Source organism: Antrostomus carolinensis, unplaced genomic scaffold, assembly GCF_000700745.2.
Source record: "Antrostomus carolinensis isolate BGI_N321 unplaced genomic scaffold, ASM70074v2 scaffold34821, whole genome shotgun sequence".
Classification (NCBI taxonomy): Eukaryota; Metazoa; Chordata; class Aves; order Caprimulgiformes; family Caprimulgidae; genus Antrostomus; species Antrostomus carolinensis.
Window position 1 is genome coordinate 1 of NW_010294152.1, and position 17,197 is coordinate 17,197.

At 41.6% G+C, this 17,197-nt stretch overlaps 2 protein-coding genes across 2 annotated transcripts; one reads left to right on the top strand and one right to left on the bottom strand.

Moving 5' to 3' along the window:
* Positions 1 to 245: 245 nt before the first annotated feature.
* Positions 246 to 2,180, top strand: OARD1 (O-acyl-ADP-ribose deacylase 1; the record flags this gene model as incomplete). Its single annotated transcript, XM_010177540.2, has 5 exons — positions 246 to 359; positions 894 to 1,038; positions 1,193 to 1,251; positions 1,633 to 1,745; positions 2,078 to 2,180. Coding segments are annotated over 5 exons (534 nt in total), but the record flags the coding sequence as incomplete, so codon positions are not given.
* A 2,545-nt stretch (positions 2,181 to 4,725) lies between these two features.
* Positions 4,726 to 14,363, bottom strand: APOBEC2 (apolipoprotein B mRNA editing enzyme catalytic subunit 2). Its single transcript, XM_010177541.2, has 3 exons — positions 14,022 to 14,363; positions 5,539 to 6,086; positions 4,726 to 4,823 (listed from the first exon to the last, which is right to left on the bottom strand). The coding sequence occupies exons 1-2, from the start codon at positions 14,147 to 14,149 to the stop codon at positions 5,546 to 5,548; spliced, it is 669 nt and encodes a 222-aa protein (XP_010175843.1). The 5' UTR covers positions 14,150 to 14,363; the 3' UTR covers positions 4,726 to 4,823; positions 5,539 to 5,545.
* Between the last annotated feature and the right edge of the window lie 2,834 nt (positions 14,364 to 17,197).

Here is a 17,197-nt window from a genome sequence, read left to right on the forward strand (position 1 = left end):
TTCCTGAGGGGCAGGGGTGCCGTGGAGGAGGATGGCTGGCCTGTGGGCTGTGTGGTGACCTTGGGCTGGGGCCTTCTGGTGCCTGGTGGGCTGGAGCTGTGGGGCGGCGCTGGGAAGGCTCATCCCCCGCACTATCGAGGGCTGCTGGCCTCCTCCTGTGTTGTTTTCAAGTATCTCAATTGTCCCATAGCTAAAGGAGGCTCAGCCTTGCACCTTCTGCCCCAGCACAGCAGCCTATTGCCTAGTGTGGAGCTCCTAATAACTCTCTTTGTCTCTCTGTCATCTTTCCAGCTGCAGGAGTCTTCACTATAGCCCACGTTACCATGGCCACCCACTTCTCTAAGGAGCAGGAGGAGAGAGTGCGTAGAAAATGGGTGGTGTGGGTTATGTGCTGTGATGCGTGTCTGTAGAGAGCCCTTCCTGTCCCCCTGATAAGGTGGCAGCTGGCTGTGGCCTGTGGCTTTGTGCAGGAAAGCAGCTGATACTGCTCAATTTCTCGTGCTTGTGTCAGTGATGCAGATATTGTACAACAGCACAGAGCTCACCTGCTTAACCGACTACCTGGGGTTATCCAGCACTGACACCGTGACAGTGCACTGAAGATGTGCACTAACCCAGTTGTACTTTCCATTACACGGTTTTCCTTTTTAAGCATTGATTTTTGTCCAATTAACTGACGAGCTGGAGCGTGATGCTCATAACTGATGATGTAGGAATGATCTTTAGCTGCATGTTGGGTTTGTAATTCATACCAACTCGCTTGCACACTGCATCTTGATCTCCCTGCCTGGGCTGTACCTGCTTGCCAGATTTCCCATTGCCTAAATATCTGTTACCTGAGTCTGCACTGCGACCTTATTTTCATTTCCCCTTCTCTTTGTGTTGTTTTCCAGATCAAATGTGTTAAGGGTGACCTGTTCTCATGCCCCCAAACAGACTCCCTGGCTCATTGCATCAGCGAGGACTGTCGCATGGGTGCAGGCATAGCTGTTCTCTTTAAGAAAAAGTTTGGAGGCGTACAAGAGCTGTTGGATCAACGTGAGTGATACACATGGGGTGGACATGCAGGAGCTGAAGGGAAAAACCTTGTTCTCCAGCAGTTAAGGGTATTCTAAGCTACTTAAGGTGCAGGGGGATTTATGTAGTGGAGTGTAACTGTTTTAAAAATACCTTCTTAATGTCTTTACTTTAGAAAAGAAGACTGGGGAGGTGGCAGTTCTGCAAAGAGATGAGCGATACATTTACTACCTGGTAAGAGTGGGACATGACTCAGGCACTTTCCTGTTACCAAACTATATTAGATATGCTGCTGAGGGCTTTACTAGTTGTGGGTTTTTTTTGAGTATGTTCTTCTAAATGAGAAGTGTGAGATGTATCACTCAAATGTTGCTAGTTGAGGAGGAGCCAAGCTGTCTTGTGTACCTGCATTTAAACTTTAAATGAACAGAATTAGTTGCTAAATTCTACTGTTTTAAGCTGTGAAACCTGGTTCTTTTTCCAAGTCTTTTTCTCTTCATAGCAGCAAGTCTGGGTGTAGAGTTTCAGTGTGTAGTGGAGTGTGCTTTTTAAAAGATAAATTAATTTGCCATGATCATGCTAAAGGCACAACTGACCTTTTACATTTACACTTAGATCACGAAGAAGAGAGTTTCTCACAAACCAACGTATGAGACTATGAGGAAGAGCTTAGAAGCCATGAAAGCTCACTGTCTAAACAATGGAGTGACTGATATTTCCATGCCTAGGTAAGAAAATTAGTTACTGCAGTGTAAATACTTCAGTGTTTATTACATGGAAGGATGTTTTGAGAGATAATCCATTGCTGTGAAATAAGAATTCAAGTATCCACTTCTGTTCAACTCTGCTGTTCAGTTGTGCAAATGAAATTGGTGTTTCCCAGTGCATTTAATGACAGCAAAACATACAGGCTTGGTTGTTTCCTAATTTTAACTGCATTGTGTTGATTTATGGTGAGCTGAGTTAGCACCACATAAAATTGTAGCTGCTTGAAGGGCTGATTGTTCCTAGTGTGCTCCAAATGGGACTGTTACATTTCTTTTGATGTTTTCTTTTCCAGGATTGGATGTGGACTCGATGGCCTGGATTGGAATAAAGTTTCAGCAATACTTGGGGAAGTGTTTGAAGACACAGATATAAAGATCACAGTTTACACTCTGTGAGCAAAAGAGTTTAAAGAGAGTCCCCTTTCCCTTGCTTTCAGGAGTGGAAACCTGTTAACTGATGAGGGGGGAAACTGCATGCTGAGCACATTGTTCCTCTGAGCGTAGCTCACTCTTTGTCTTGTCAACAACAACAACCACAAAAAAAAGCTCCAGAGCAGCTAATTTGGGATGTGGTGTTCAGGGAGCCTGTGAAGAAGGCAGGGGTGTTGTGGTAATAACCCTCTGGTAGTTCCCAGTCTGTCCCAGCACACCACCAGATGTCACTGGTCTTCCATGGAGTACCTGCCTGCGCTGGAGCTTCTACTTCAAGCTGACAGTTCCTGTGCAGACTGAAATTGGAGCTGTCTGTTGCTTAGGTGTTAGTTGGTTTGTAGTTATGCTTGATAATGATGAGTCGTGGAGCCCTGTCACTTTGGTTTGTTTAAAGCTTTTCAATGTTTATATCTGGCATACAATCCACTTAATCAGTTCATTACAGGATTACAAATTTAATTTCTACTTTCTGTCCACAAATACAGGGGTTTTTTGTTAGGAGATTGTACTCGCTAAGAATCAAGCAGTCAACATTAAATAAATAGCTCTTGAGTAGTCTGCTGTCAGATTAGAGCACTGTCCTTTTGAAAAACATTCTTATGTCTGTCTGTTGTGGCTGTTTTCTAGAGGAAAGTGGGGTGCTGAAATTATCTAGAGGAAGGGGAATGCTGAAGATGTGTAAAGGGACCTCGTTGGGTGCATTTTCTACCCTGTAATTGGTAATATTCTGCAGAACTCAGTTTTCTGAAAGCCCACACGTGTGAATGACTGATGTGCTGTAAAAAATGATAGTGTGGAGTTTAAGGTTTGTCCTTCACATTTATTTTTGAACTGCATTTGTAGTTCAGCTCTTACATGTAGACGGGTGTTTGTCACCAATAGCAAAAGCAAATCAGCAACACACTCAGTTCATCAGATCGTGGGTAAACACTTCATTTTTTGAAATACTGAAGAACTGTGGTGTAATTTACATTTCCTTTATGTTTGCTTTGTCCCACTGTCCCATAGTAACAAATCTTTTTGACTTCTCTCATACTGAATGCTCAGAAAAATGCCAGAAATGTTGAATAAACCTCAAAGGTGGGACATAGCAGTTAAGTTTGCAGCATGACATAGGATTCCTGATCTGTTTTCCCCATGAACTGAATGGGCAGAGTGTTTTCTATTCTTAGCACTGTGGGTTAATCTGTGTTGTCTGGTTTCTTTGCTGATGCAGATCTGCAAATCCTGTGGGTGTGTTTTTTAGGAGCTTCATATTGTTACTCTCCTTATTTGTTGTCCATTCTTTAGAAACTTGTTTTTGGTGGATAATTGCTGTAGCTAAATACACAACTGGGAAAAAAAAATAAACTCAGTAAGACAAATAGGAACAAATAAGAATATTTGGAGTATTGAGCTGATCAAGAGTGGCCATTGAGACTGTTCATTGATTTAGTGCTTATGTATGTTTGTTTTTTACATCTAGTGGCAAAGAGATTAAATCCACAGTGGTTCCACAAAGGTGTTTGTGTTGCCACTTGTTTTTTCTGCCTTGAAAATTTACGCCAGAACTTAGTGCACTTGTCTGAGGTAAGAGATGAGTACGGTCAGCAGTGTCTGTGTGTGTGTGTCCAGCACCATTCCAGCTTGTGACAGTGCAGGAGAAACCAACGTGAACTGATGGGAAGAACAAACCTGATCTGATTCAGTTTCTTAGCTGGTGAGCATCCCTGTGAGCCTTGTTTGGTCTGTGCCTTGTTTTACATGGAAAGTGATATTCTCTCTCTCTCTCTCTCTCTCTCTCTCTCTCTCTCTGTCTCCCACACTTGTATGTACTCCTGAAATTTTTCTGGCGTGTAGTAATTCTCCCTTCTCATCATGCTGCGCTTCAGCTATGAAATATTTCATATGTGGCTGTCCCAGGATGTCTCACTTGTCAGATTAAATTTAGGACCTCTTGGAAATAGAGAAGAAGGAATAAACAGTGCTGTAGCTTTTGCAGTGACTGCCAATTTTATTTCACTTTGCTTTTCCCAGTTTTTTTATTACAAACATCATTGGACAAGGGGAGAAAGTATTTGATGCATTTGAAATCAAGTACTTAAGGCTCTGTTGTAATTTAGAATAGACCAGTTAGCCCTAATTGAAATCACAGCTCTGATTATTGAGGAGAACAGAGGGAGAAAACCTTTTTTTTTTTCATCTTGAATCCCTTTCTTTTTTAGCATTCATGAAGTATGTAGTTTCTAAATGTGTTTATCTAATTGGCAGCTTTGTTCTAAGATCTTATCTCATAAAGTAGCCCCAGATTTGAGACCTACAGTCTTTCCTGTAGGTCCACTGCAATCCATTTCATTCAAGGATTTAACCACACAGTATTATTTTCTCTTTTCCTATCTGCATAGGCAGCACAGGTTTGTTTGGGGCAGGGAAGGAAGGAACAAAATAAACCAAAAACATCCCAAACACCAAAGATATGTGTTGTATATCTATTTGTAGTCCATCAGGGCCTGGTCTTCCAGAAGCTTGTACTCCATCCTGCTGGAATCAAAAGCTTTGCAAAGTGGGAGTGTCCCAGATTTCTTAAGTCTGTGGCATCTCTCTTCATAGATCTTTTCTGAATTGGTCCTGGGGAAGGAGAGAGAGAGATGTGTTAGAAGCTTCAAATGCTTTCATGTTTTCTGGCTTAAAAAGGTGACTCTTTAGTACCCTTAAAAAAAAAAAAGATAATTCTGCAATAACTGTGATTTCCTTTAGCAGTTGGGGGTTTTTTGTTTGTTTTTCTAGAAGGTTAGAGTTTGGGAAATCTGCTTTTCTCTACATTCCTCTCACTATTTCCACGTGTCCTGAATATCCTGCATGTGGGGAACAATGAGGTATTGTTGTTGTATCTAGTGACCCTAGTTACCTTTTTCATAGAATCATAGAATGGTTTGGGTTGGAAGGGACCTTAAAGCTCATCCAGTTCCAACCCCCCTGCCAGCAGCAGGGACACCTTCCACTAGACCAGGTTGCTCAAAGCCTCATCCAGCCTGGCCTTCAACACTTCCAGGGAGGGGGCATATTCCTGGATGTGTTAACTCCAAGGAAGAGGTGGGGGGGGAAGCTCTGAGTCCCTTACATGTCTGCTGTGGAGGAGCCCACTGTAGCCCCTTACCCTTGAAAAGTAAGTTACTGCCTAAGTTTACTTTGAAAATTCATGGAGAGGCAAACCCAGCCAGGTACATATGAGAGTAACAGGACCTGAAATTGGCTCTGGGTTACACATTTAACAACCTGAAATAAGAGGAGTCTGTAATACTAATAAAAGGAGATAGGTGACCAAGCACAAATCCTCACTCACGTGAGCTTCAGTGCAAAATCTCAGCCAACTTTTCCTCGTAATACTGGAAGTTCTCTTGAATGTCCTCCCATGGCACGAAAGACTTCGCTTCCTCTCCTTCCTCCTGTTCCACAAAGTGCTGCCAGACATACTCAAAGTCTTGAGGCTTCATAATCCTCAGCTTGCAGCCAGCTGACTTCATCTTTTTCAGGGCAGCCTGCATTTCTGGCTCTTCCCACATGAAAAGACGCCCTACCATGATTGTCAGACGCAGGTTCTTGTTCTTCTTTAAGGTCTCGGTTATCCGGTCAGCGCAGGTCACGCACGGACTGGAGGAGACGTACCAGGTGACGTTATAGCGGAGGCTCGATTCACACTTGGGTAAAATCGTGTTGAAGAAAGCCATTTCTGCATGGGCAGCTGCGTGTTCATCTTCCAGGTAACCCCGAGAAGTCACTGACTCTTTGCCTTGGGTCTCAAGAACGTAACACAGGAAGGTTTTGTTCCTGCCTGAGCTGTATTCCACGTTCCTGAACTGGAATTTGAAAAATATGGCTGGGAGGCGCTCCCTATAAAAAATGGAGAGGAGAAAAGCGTCTCAGAGGCAGATAATGAAGGGTTTTAACATTGGTTTAGTTCCAATAAGTTGCTGCATCTCTCATGGCTGTATTTCCCCATGTATTAAAAGGAATTTTCTTTTAATAGGAGGATAAAAATACATTAAAAATTCCAAGATACTCAGTGTTTCTGTGGGATGAGGCTTATGGGCTTGTTCTCACTACCCAGTCTTTTTCACTTAATTTTAACAGACTTGTACTGGGAATTTCTGGTATCTGTACTGAGGTATTTGAAGAGGAACTTGCTTCTGAAATGTGTTTCTTGAGACCATGATATTTACTGTTGGTGAGGAGGGACAGCAATTGCCATTTTCCCAGTCTTAATGCTAAAGACCTGTAGACTGAGCTGTTCTTACACTGTTTTCTAGGCTGTTAATATAGTTCTTTCATGGTGGCATTGCAATATTAATCTGTTGTCCTAAATTGTTAGGATGATAACTGGCATTACTAATTAATGTTTTACCCACAGTGCTTTTGCAGTGTGGATTTCCTCTTGAGTAGAGACAAGCCTGTCTGACTAGTTGCAGTTTTTACATGTTCTAGTTTTATTCCTCCAGTATCAGTTGAATACTAATATTCAGTAGGATTATGTTGCGACTTTGGCTTAATAAAATATCTGAGTTCAAATCTACCTTGCTATGAAAAAGTGTATTTGCCACTGAAATTTGATAGCTCAGGGATGCTGCTGATAAACTTCAGATACTTTATAAAATCTGTTGTGCACCTCTTCTAGTCTGGGTTTCTAAATGTGCATAATCCCAAGTGAATCATTGCAGTGAGTAATGTGTTTGCAGTCCTCTAGCACCCAAACAAGGTAGTCTGCTGTTATTTAGGGAAGTTAAAATCAGTCCCTTAAAATACTGCGTGTAGCTTTTATGCACTGCTGACTGAAGAGGTGACAAAGGAAAGCTGCATCGTCTCCCAGTACCTGCTCCTTTCTAGTGGAGTACCAGGCTTTCCTTACTTTACTTTCCCTTTACTTTTTCCCCCTGTAGCATCTAACTATGGAGTTACATCAGCACAAGAACTCGTACTTGAAGGATGTTGGGTAGAAAGATGAAAAAGATGTTGCTGACAACATGCCTTGTGACCTGCTAAAAGGTACAGAGGATGGGAGTGAAGACTGTGCAGAGTAGCCAACATGAAATAGCAAAAAGTAGTAACACAACATTCCATCTATTACACACTAGTAATCTTCCAGCGTGTTGTACTCCTCTCATCTGAGCTTTAGGTGGACCTATAACCTTGATATTCCCAGTGAGGCAATAACAAATCTTTGTAAAACAGGAAGTGTTTTATTCATCCCCGTCTCATCTACAGTCAGATTATAATGTCAAGCCTCTCCAGGGGGTACACTGAGCAAAGGTCAAGAGAGATTCACAGACTCCTGGAAATTTTAATTGGGGAGAGCAATGAGGCTGCAGGAATAAGTGGCAAAGCATCATTCTGCTGAGAGGAAAGAGCAATTTGTGATGCAGCATCTCACAAGATGTCTACAGAGACGGTGGAAGTGAATGGTGTGGGAAAGAGAAAAAAAAAAAAGAATCAAAATCAGTACGTTGTGCTCACTGAGTAGTGTGGGAACAGTGAGTGAATGTACCAGTGGGAAATGCTGGTCTGGGACACAATGAAAATGTGGGATGGTTTCAGGTCAGGAATAAGGACTCTTCATGAAAAGCTGGATCTGATTCCTTTTAAAATTAGTGGATGTCTTCCTATAGAGTGCAATGGATAAGGCTTTGCTAGGACTGCATGAAAAGCCCTAAATAGCATGATATTCTGTGCAAATCAGAGAGACTGAAATGGGAATGTCATAGAATCCCAGACTGGTTTGGGTTGGAAGGGACCTTAAAGCTCATCCAGTTCCAACCCCCCTGCCATCAGCAGGGACACCTTCCACTAGACCAGGTTGCTCAAAGCCTCATCCAACCTGGCCTTAAACACTTAAACATTTCCAGGGAGGGGGCATCTACAACTTCCTTGGGCAACCTGTTCCAATGTCTGAGCAGAAAGACCAGGGAACAGGCACTTAGGAGTTCTGCCTGTAAAACCTGGCTGCAAATATTACATTACATACCGTAAGTAAATGGCTTTTTGCTCAGAAAAGGATTGTAAATAGTGTGCTGTCTAAATACATAACTCAGAGTAAATTATAGCTATTGTCAATCTTTTTTAGCTGTGTTATTTTAAAAGTTTAAATTCAATTTTTTGTAAATGTTTGATCTGCTTACAAAGCTTAAGACATTTCTCTGGTATGTGTCTGTTCCATACTTGTCCTAATGCAGCCAGGAACTTTCTTGCTGCCAGAGCCCTGTGGCATTTTTGGCTTTGGAGAAAGTTAAAACATAAAAGAACACACTCTCTATTTAATTTTTTATGATACTCCAGTGGTATCTGGGGTTCGTTTGGACCTGCTACACAGCTTTGCACTAAAAGGCCTGGAGTTATAGTTCCCATTTCTATCCTTGGATTTCCCAACAGGATGATTTTACAGATGAATAACTTCCCTTGGAATATCAGTGTGCTGTACCAGCCGAATGGTGGGAGAGTTGATGCAGTTAGGTAGGAACAGTTGCACTTTGGTACTGACAGAGGAAGATCATTAGTCTTCCAAATGCAACAAAATGTACCAGTTGAAACAATTTTGCTCCTAGAATCACATCTACAGTGGGAATATCTACTGTTGCTGTCAGTCAAGGACCAGCGTCGTGCTTTTCACATACCATTGATTCGTGTCAGTGAAGTTTAGAGTACAAGTTTGGCTTTAGAAATTTTACTAGAAACAGGTTTTCAGCTGCTTCTTAAACAATATAATAAACCCTGACATTGTTCAATTCTGCTTAGAATGAGATCTGCACAAGACTGGACTTAAACAATAGAAAAGCCTGTTTGGGAGCCATCCATGCTATTACTGTTTTATCTATCAGTGTATTAATGAGAGATGGGAAGCAGGAGTATGGATCTTGCCTTTTATTTTGATTAATGAGCAAATAAATCGTCATGGTTTGGTATGATTTGGTCTATGATTTTCCAGTTTGCATTGAGCGTTTGCACAAGCCTAGATAAGGGAAACTTGCACTGGCTTGCACAGTTTCTAAACTCCCCAGCAAGACTACTTTAACTTCCTTTTCTTAGCATTTTGGCCTCTGTTCCCTTACACTGAATGACTTAGAAGTTACCTGTTAGAGTGAATCTCATTTTCTTTAAGATGAATTGCAAGGCTTCCACTAATTTTATTAAAGAGCATTATCAGACTCTAATTTAGCATAGTGCCTCTTATTCCCTGAACTGCTTTCTCATGTTCTTTGAGACAAAAAAAATCACACCCTTCTGAGAACAACGTTTTTCTATATCCCAGATAATGAATGGTTCTTTGGTTAATGATTTCATGATTCTTTAATTAATGATTTATTTGAAGTCCAGCTATGTTGGGTCTGACGTGAGCCACCCATTGCCTTGTTTCAGAGGTGAGTTTGTAAGGATACAAGAAGTTGTTTTCAAATACCATCATGTATTTAAATGTAGCACATCAGAGTCACATGGAAGTTCATTCCTGATTTAACTCTCTTGCCCTCATCAGCGATGAGATTGGGTCTGTATGTTTTGATGAACTGTTCAAACTGTGGTGATCTGTTCCAGGATGTGTTGACTCAGAGGTGTATTTAGTCAGGCTTCCTAGATGGATTTTATTGCTTATTATCTTGGCGTCTGGCTAAGATTATCTGGAATGTTCACCTACATCTGTCCTCCTAGCAACATGGAATATGCATCAGCTTAATTAATAAGTTTCCAATAAAGAATATAAACAAAGTGAAGGGCATTTTCCAAGTCTGTAAGTAGCTGGCTGAGAGCTTGGAAAATTTGCTGATCATGGGTAACCAATGAGCTGAATGTGCTGGGTAACAAGAATCTGCTTAATCCCATGTAAACCAGAGCAGGGAGGAGATTTCAGCACAAATGTAAATTATAAATTTCTGTCCTGACAGGGTTTAACTGAGTCCTTGCTCTGTGACTCTTCCCAGCAGTGGGGATTTGGGCAGGGTGGCTCTGGTCATGTGAGTGACTGGAAAGCCTGGCAGTGAATGATTCAGCAGTGAAAAAAAATGGGCAATAACAAACCATATGTAGCATAAAACTGCATACGTGTTTAAATACCATCTACTGCATGATCTCACTTTGGAGTTACAGCCTGCTTGGCAGATAACCCTCATCACTTACTGCAAAGTGAAGTCTCATGATTGTATTGTTTATTTTGGTATATTTAAACTCTTTGCAAACAATTGAGCATCAAAATATTTCCCTGAAATAGCCGTGTTAACTACTACAACAAACTAAGCCAGCTTCTTTGGAAACTCAAGCCTAGCTTTGGAGAGATGGTTTCTGAGTAAATGACTAATTCTTGGCAAGTCTATTTTCCCATCTTTGAATGACAGGTGGTGGACAAATGTTAATTTTATCTCTATTTTACCCTTTTTTTTGGTTGTTGTTCCAATATTAAGGAAAGCTAATGCTAACAAAATATGCCTAGATGATGTGAGTTCCATTCTCATATTTTCTTACACTGGGAACTCTACCATTATAAATGCTAAACATAAAATTTATGTGCCCTCTTGCATTTGACTTCGCAATCTATTGAAATATCCCAATATCAGCTATTGCAGTGACTAAGCTACTTGCTTTTCTGCTTTTGGTTTTTCTTGCAATTAGTGAAGTTTTTTTGCTCTTTCCCTCTCCAATAAAGGCATCATATTCAGTGTGAGATTTGCAGGTAAGGTTCTTTTAAAAATTGTTTAGAGGCACAAAACATATCACAATACTCTTAATAGTCACCTGCTCCAACAATAAGATACAGATGCTCCCAGAGCTCACTTGTGGTGTATGGGAAGGTGAAAGTTTGAAATCATCATTCTCCTACTTTTCGGAAAATCATCAAATGGTGATTGTTAGGAATTTTCTAAATTTGTCCTCTGTTAGATCATATCAAGATGAAAAAGATTGAAACTTTAAGGCAGAAACCTCCGAGTGTAAGAATGGACTGCCCAGGTAATGTTCTTTTAAATGTGCTGAAATAAGGTAGGCTGGAGGATTACAGAAGCTGCCCAGCGTGACCCCAGAGCAGTTGTATGCTGGGCTAGGAGAAGAGAATGAGAACCTCCAATGAGAGAATAAAAATGTGGGATTATCTAAAAGATCATGGAAACTAGTAGGACATATTCTTCAGATTTAAATATTTGTTTGATGACTATTTATACTATGGTCTTAGATTATTTGAGCTGATAAAACAGTGTCCTTTCACTTGCTCTTTGCCAACCCTTCCCAAATAAACACATCCATGCTGTGCTCATTGATTATAGAAAGTCTGTAATGATCAAGGAACCGAGGATTTAGCAGTGTTAGAAGGAGCCTCGTTTACACCCCAGGGAAAGTGTAAATAAATGTGTCTACTTAAATGTCATGAAATGTACGCAGATGAGGTTTATATTTATCCGGGACTGTGTTAAGCTAAATATTGACCAAAAAGAAGGGGTTAATATTATTTAAACAGAGTGATTAGATTCCTAGTATTTTTCATGTAAACCAGACTCCTTAGAGCTATAAACAACAGCTTGGAAACTTGGCTGGGTGTCATAAGATGCCCCTAATCCAAGGGCTAAAACTGAAATGCAGTGTAATTGAATTCAAGTGCTTCCATGGTTGTAGTTATGTTGTTTTCTCATAATTCACATAACTGGCTTTATGGCTGAAAATTTGTAAATAAGTAGAGAAATTCCAAATGGTGATTGTACCAGGTTAAGGCACAATCTATAATCACAGGGGATTTCTCAAAATGAAAGTAAAAATTCCTGGATTTTTCAGTACCTTTTTCAGGGTCCTGTAGGATTTCTGCTTTACTTCCTCATTCTCACCTTTAATGAATTAAATAATTAGTAATAAACTAATCCTCAGAGGAGACTTGGTCATGATTCCTACAGGAATTCACCCAAATATTTATAAGCATTTTCCAAATAGTATTGTGATGAGCACGGTGTGAATACTTGCATCCTGACAGCTCCATGGTCCGTCCCCAAATGCATGAGCACTTTCATTTCAGAAACTTAAACTCCTGTCTTGCTTGGTATCAGGGTATAGAATGTGAAAATCAGCTGGTACTAGTTTAATATAGGTAGATGCCATAGCACAGACTTTAACTTGAGACTTCCTTGCATCACCTGCTGCTCTTACTCTAGTACCTCCACCTCGGTGCAGCTCCAGCAGCACAGCTCACTCCAAAGCCCCAGCAAATTAAGTTTTCCTGTTGTTAGCCCTTTCCCTCTGCAAGCACATGTCACCCCTCACATTCTTGCTCCTGCCTTTCCAGAATGGAAAATCCTGTCAAATCCTGCAACACCCTTGTCATTTCATCAAATAATTTCATTGCAGGATGACACCAAGGAAGTATTTTTCATCCGTGATTAGCACACTAATTCCTATCGAGGTTGTTGGGGTTAGCAAGGAAGTTTGAAGCTCCCCAATTCCTTAGACATTTTTAATTGCAAGTTGAGTGCTCTAAGGCTGAAAAATCTAATTTTCTCTTTGAGATTCATTTTGGTACATTTTCTATGTCTAGAAGTTGTCACTATATGTCTTGTTGGTCCAGTAGCTTATATGAACAATTTTTGGTGTCAGCTCAGTTCCTAGCAGAGGGATGTGCTTTTATTAAGTGTCACTGCTCTAGCAGACACATATTATTTCCATGATCGTGTATGACAGACTAAAGGCTGTGTGCAGCCCCGGTCCAAGAAGTGATTTTCAGAGCAGACACATTTGAAGATAAAAATGTTTGAATTTTATTTTTTTTTTTAACCCTGTGCAGAGCTGAAACCCAATTGTGTGAGAACAGATCTAGGCATCGATTTCAGGAATGCAAGCACAATTTTATTTGCAGAATCTTTCTTACCAGTGACCATGTCACAGGCAGGAGGATTCCAAGTGGGATTTTAGAGTCTGACCTGAGCTTTATATTCAAGCAGCTAGAAGAAATCATGGGTTTTGGTTTCTGTGCTGGGAACGCTGCCTTGGTGACTGCTAAGGGAGATAAGAGGGAAGAACGATGTAGGGCATCTTGCTACTACTACTACAATGAACATTTTGAAATGCTTAGAGATAGCAGATTACCAAGTTTTTTTTCTAGTTGCAGCTGTCAATTATACCTGACAGAGTTCAGCTTCCTAGTAGATCTGTTATATCTGCCTTTTTCAAAGGCCAGGCTCACTGGAGCAAAAGGAGCTGCTTGCTGCTTTGCTGGCTTGAAAAGTGCTGATTGTTTTGATGCCTTTCTGTGAGTTAGGCTTTTTGGAAAGTCAGGTTCCAGCTGTGGGTGTGGAGCCCTTGAAAAAGTGGACTTTCAGCTCTCTTGGAAAAAAAAAAACCCACAAAATCTATCCCTTAGGTCCATAAAGCAAATCAAGCCCAGCAGGGGTATTTTTCCTAATCCACGGATAGAGAAACTTTCAGACAAGAGCCATTGATCATAGTAAGAAATCAATATTCAGTGCTCATCAAGGGCTGATACCTTCCATCCCGGTATCATCAGACAAGCCATCCCCACGCACTCAGTGGGACTACTTGCAACATAAGGGAATTAGTCAACGCGATAGAAACAAGATGTGCTTGTATAAAACAAGCAGATCTGTCTGCCTGCCTGGTGTGAATCCACCTTCTGTAAAACTCAGCAAAACTTTTAACGACATCCCATAATAATATAAGCCACACTTACACTGTTTAAGGATAGAAGTGCACTGGCTGAAGATGCCGTCTTTAATTACCCAACAGAAGAGCTGAGGCAGAAACCTTTGAACATCCCCATTTCACTCTCTTGCACCCTTATATTTATCTCTCAACTCTTACCCTGTCACAATTTCAAATGGTGGCAGGTCTTCCCGCTTCAGCTTCTTCTTCTTTTTTTCCTCGCCTTCTTCTGCGTTGTCAGGTTCACCGTTCTGGGTGTTGCTGGGTTCCTCCTGCTTTTCTGCCATCTTCTTGAGTATCAGGGTATTAAGTTATGGCCACTGGGAAAAAGAAAGAGCAATTTCTGAGAGCTCAAAGGGAGAGGAGAAGAAAAACAGAGCTGGGAGTTCCTGCTCTAAGCACAGTTGTCAGGAGCTAAATATGGAACAAAGCAGCAATGATAGAGGCTGGATGGGGTAGGGTGACCCAGGGCTCTCAGATGTCACCTCCTTCCCTTGCTTTCTCTACGTCTTTTCAACAATCCCTCTTGCTCCCTTTTTAATTAAAAATTAAGTGACGACTTCACTGTGGGCGGGTTAAGCAATGACTGGAAAATCCTGGAAGCATAAGGATCTATTTATCCATTAGTGTGACAGATAGCTGGCAAGATGCAGAGCTGGCAGCTTCTCCAGCTACTTTCTTTTGCCAATTTATGATATTACTGACCTTGAAGGACCACTGTTTTGGCTCAGGCAAGAGGGGAAAGGGACAGTCCCCATTTGGGTTGCTAAAAAATCCCCATTGGTGGCAAATTTGGTCTCATGGGCCACCTGGAGCATCACAGCAGGAGTGCTCAGAGGAGCAGGAGACCTGCCTTGCCTTCCACCCTGCTCCTCCATGCAGGGACACTGAAAACAAGAGCTGAACAAAGGGAAATCTTGCTTGTTGATGTCAGATGGTACTGGTGTAAATGCAAGCCAGAATATTCTCCCAGATATTTTAAATTCTTATAATTCACAGTGGGGCAGCGTTTCTGGTGCAGGGCGATTCCAAGTGCACGTGCTGAGCGTCTGCCCATTATTCTGTGGTTTGTTATATTTTCTTTCTATTGCCTGAGTGTTTGAAAGGTGCCCAGCATCCTGGGAGCAATGACATCACTAGGTAAGAGTGAGTAGTTTGAAACTGCTGGGCTTAGTGATTCTTGGAATATTTCTTTGTCTCTTTCACCTTTGCTGCTGCAGATGTTGAAGGAGTGATTGCACTTGGAGCCAAGGAATGAGGCAGATGAGAGCCTGGGCTGGAGGTGTGATGGGAAGTGAGGTGTGTGGGGTTAACTGGGAAGGGTGTCAGCAGTGTGCTGAGGACAGAGTACTGGAGATGTTCTGGTGAAGTACTTTGTGGGATTTGTCTGAACTAGTCTGGGCGTGGAATCTGCCTTTCATACAAAGAGGAACGAGAAGAAGTATAAAGATTTTATTGACACGAGTTTGAGATGTTTGGTTTGCTCAGCACTGTATCAAGCAGGTTTCTTGAAGAGGCTGTGGTCACTGAGAAGGATGCTCAGGGGTAACGTAGCTTTTAGATGAGCTCTGAAAAGAGATTTATACATTTAGGTTGGAAAGGATGTCTCTTTTTTTTCCTTACTTTGGGATTATGTGAAAATCTTCAGATTTCTTACTCTAAATTTAAATAATTTAAAGTTTGTATAAATCCCATGTGAGCCAAGCCTAATGCAAACCTGAGTAAGACTTTTCTCAGGGACTAATCCTGCTCTGCTGTCAGGGTGAGATTAAATGGAAAATGTGTAGCTGTGCAGAACTCACCTTTTAGCCAAAGCATATTGGAAATCAAATCTCCAGTATCTTGGGTTCTGCACTTAGTTCAGAACACACCATCACTGAGATCTGGATAAATATGAAATTTTAAGCTATGTTTGGTTCTGTACTTAGTGAAAAACCCGCTCTTAGTTTGAGGAGGATGAACTGTATTCTGCAGAAATCAAATAGGTGTTGATAACTGCTTTGAGGCCACGCTCAGGCTTTGTGATACTGGTGTAGTCAGCTCTTTAGAGGGATCTGCACTATCACAAAGTGAAATAAATTTATGCCATTGGGCAGATCATTTATTATCATCATCATTTATTATCATAGATATTTATTATCCTAGATAATAAATAATATATTATTGTAGATAATTAATTCTGACGACTCTTTCAAACCCCCTTGCTAACAGCAACCTGCCTTTCTGTGCCACAACATCCTTTGTACCTTTTCATGAGTGACTCCGGTGAAATGCAGCGGTTCTGGGGACAGAGCACCCCCCTCTCGTACTCCCACACTGTTTGCTAGTGATGAGAAGTTGTTTATTTGATGACTGACACAGCTGGCACGGAGAGTATTGTGACAGCAGCGCAATCAAGGATTTGACAAGTTGCAAGACATCCTATCTCTGGTACATATATATTTCATTTTCACGGTGCGGAATTTTATTTATTTTTTAAGCTTAAAATACTTTCCTGGAGGGCAGGTGTAGTGTTTTTCCTCTTGCATGGTAACTATGTTCAAATTCCAACTCCCCTGTCCAATTACTTTCACCTCTGACATTTCAGGCAGTGTTTTTTGAGGATGGGAATCCTCTCTTAATGAGTGACAGCTTGTTTCCTTCTTACCCTTCTACTTTAAAGAAGCATTCCAGCCCCTCTTCAAGTCCCTCTGACCCACTTTTCTTTATTTTTGGAAGCTCTTGACAGCCAAGATCCCATCTTTCCTACAGCCTTTAGCTTTCACTGGGGGCCTGGCCCCCTCAGCAGGGTTTAGGGCTGAGCTCTAATCTAATCTCAGGAATGTGGCACTGAGACTTTACCTCTCTCCAGCCCTTCCCCAGCTGCTTCTCAGCTCCATCTAGGGCAGTGCACTAAATAGTCACGATCCTCCCCCCCTGCAGCGTCTGCCCCACGCCAAAAATATAAAGGGACGCCACCGAGTTGCCGCCGATGTGACATTTTGCGTTAGAGCTGCAGGAATGAAAAGCTTTGATCAGTTTTGTTCCGTTGTTTTTCGGTGACCCCAGTTCCCCCCAAGTGCACACGTGTGTAGCAGAGCGTGTGTGTATCTGTCTGTGTCTGTCTGTCTGTCGGTCTGTCGGTGTGTGGCTGGTGACTAAAGCCAGCCATGGAAACTGGCTTTTTTTCCGTCGGGTAGTTCAGAGGAGGAGCTGGGATGTGGGTGCTGAGAGGTGCCAGGGAGGCGGCTGGCCTCATGGAAAGCCCTCCCAATGGCACTTCGGTGAACTAAAGTCATTGTGCTTGCCAAGCAGCATTTTTATTTTATATCTATCTATTTTTATATTTATTTATT

What these genes read in the sequence shown, in the direction of transcription:
- APOBEC2 (XM_010177541.2), bottom strand. Translation starts at nt 14,149, where the DNA reads ATGGCAGAAAAGCAGGAGGAACCCAGCAACACCCAGAACGGTGAACCT. An exon ending in CCATTTGAAATTGTGACAGG is followed by an intron (nt 6,087 to 14,021) that starts GTAAGAGTTGAG and finishes CATTTTTTATAG; the next exon opens with GGAGCGCCTCCCAGCCATAT.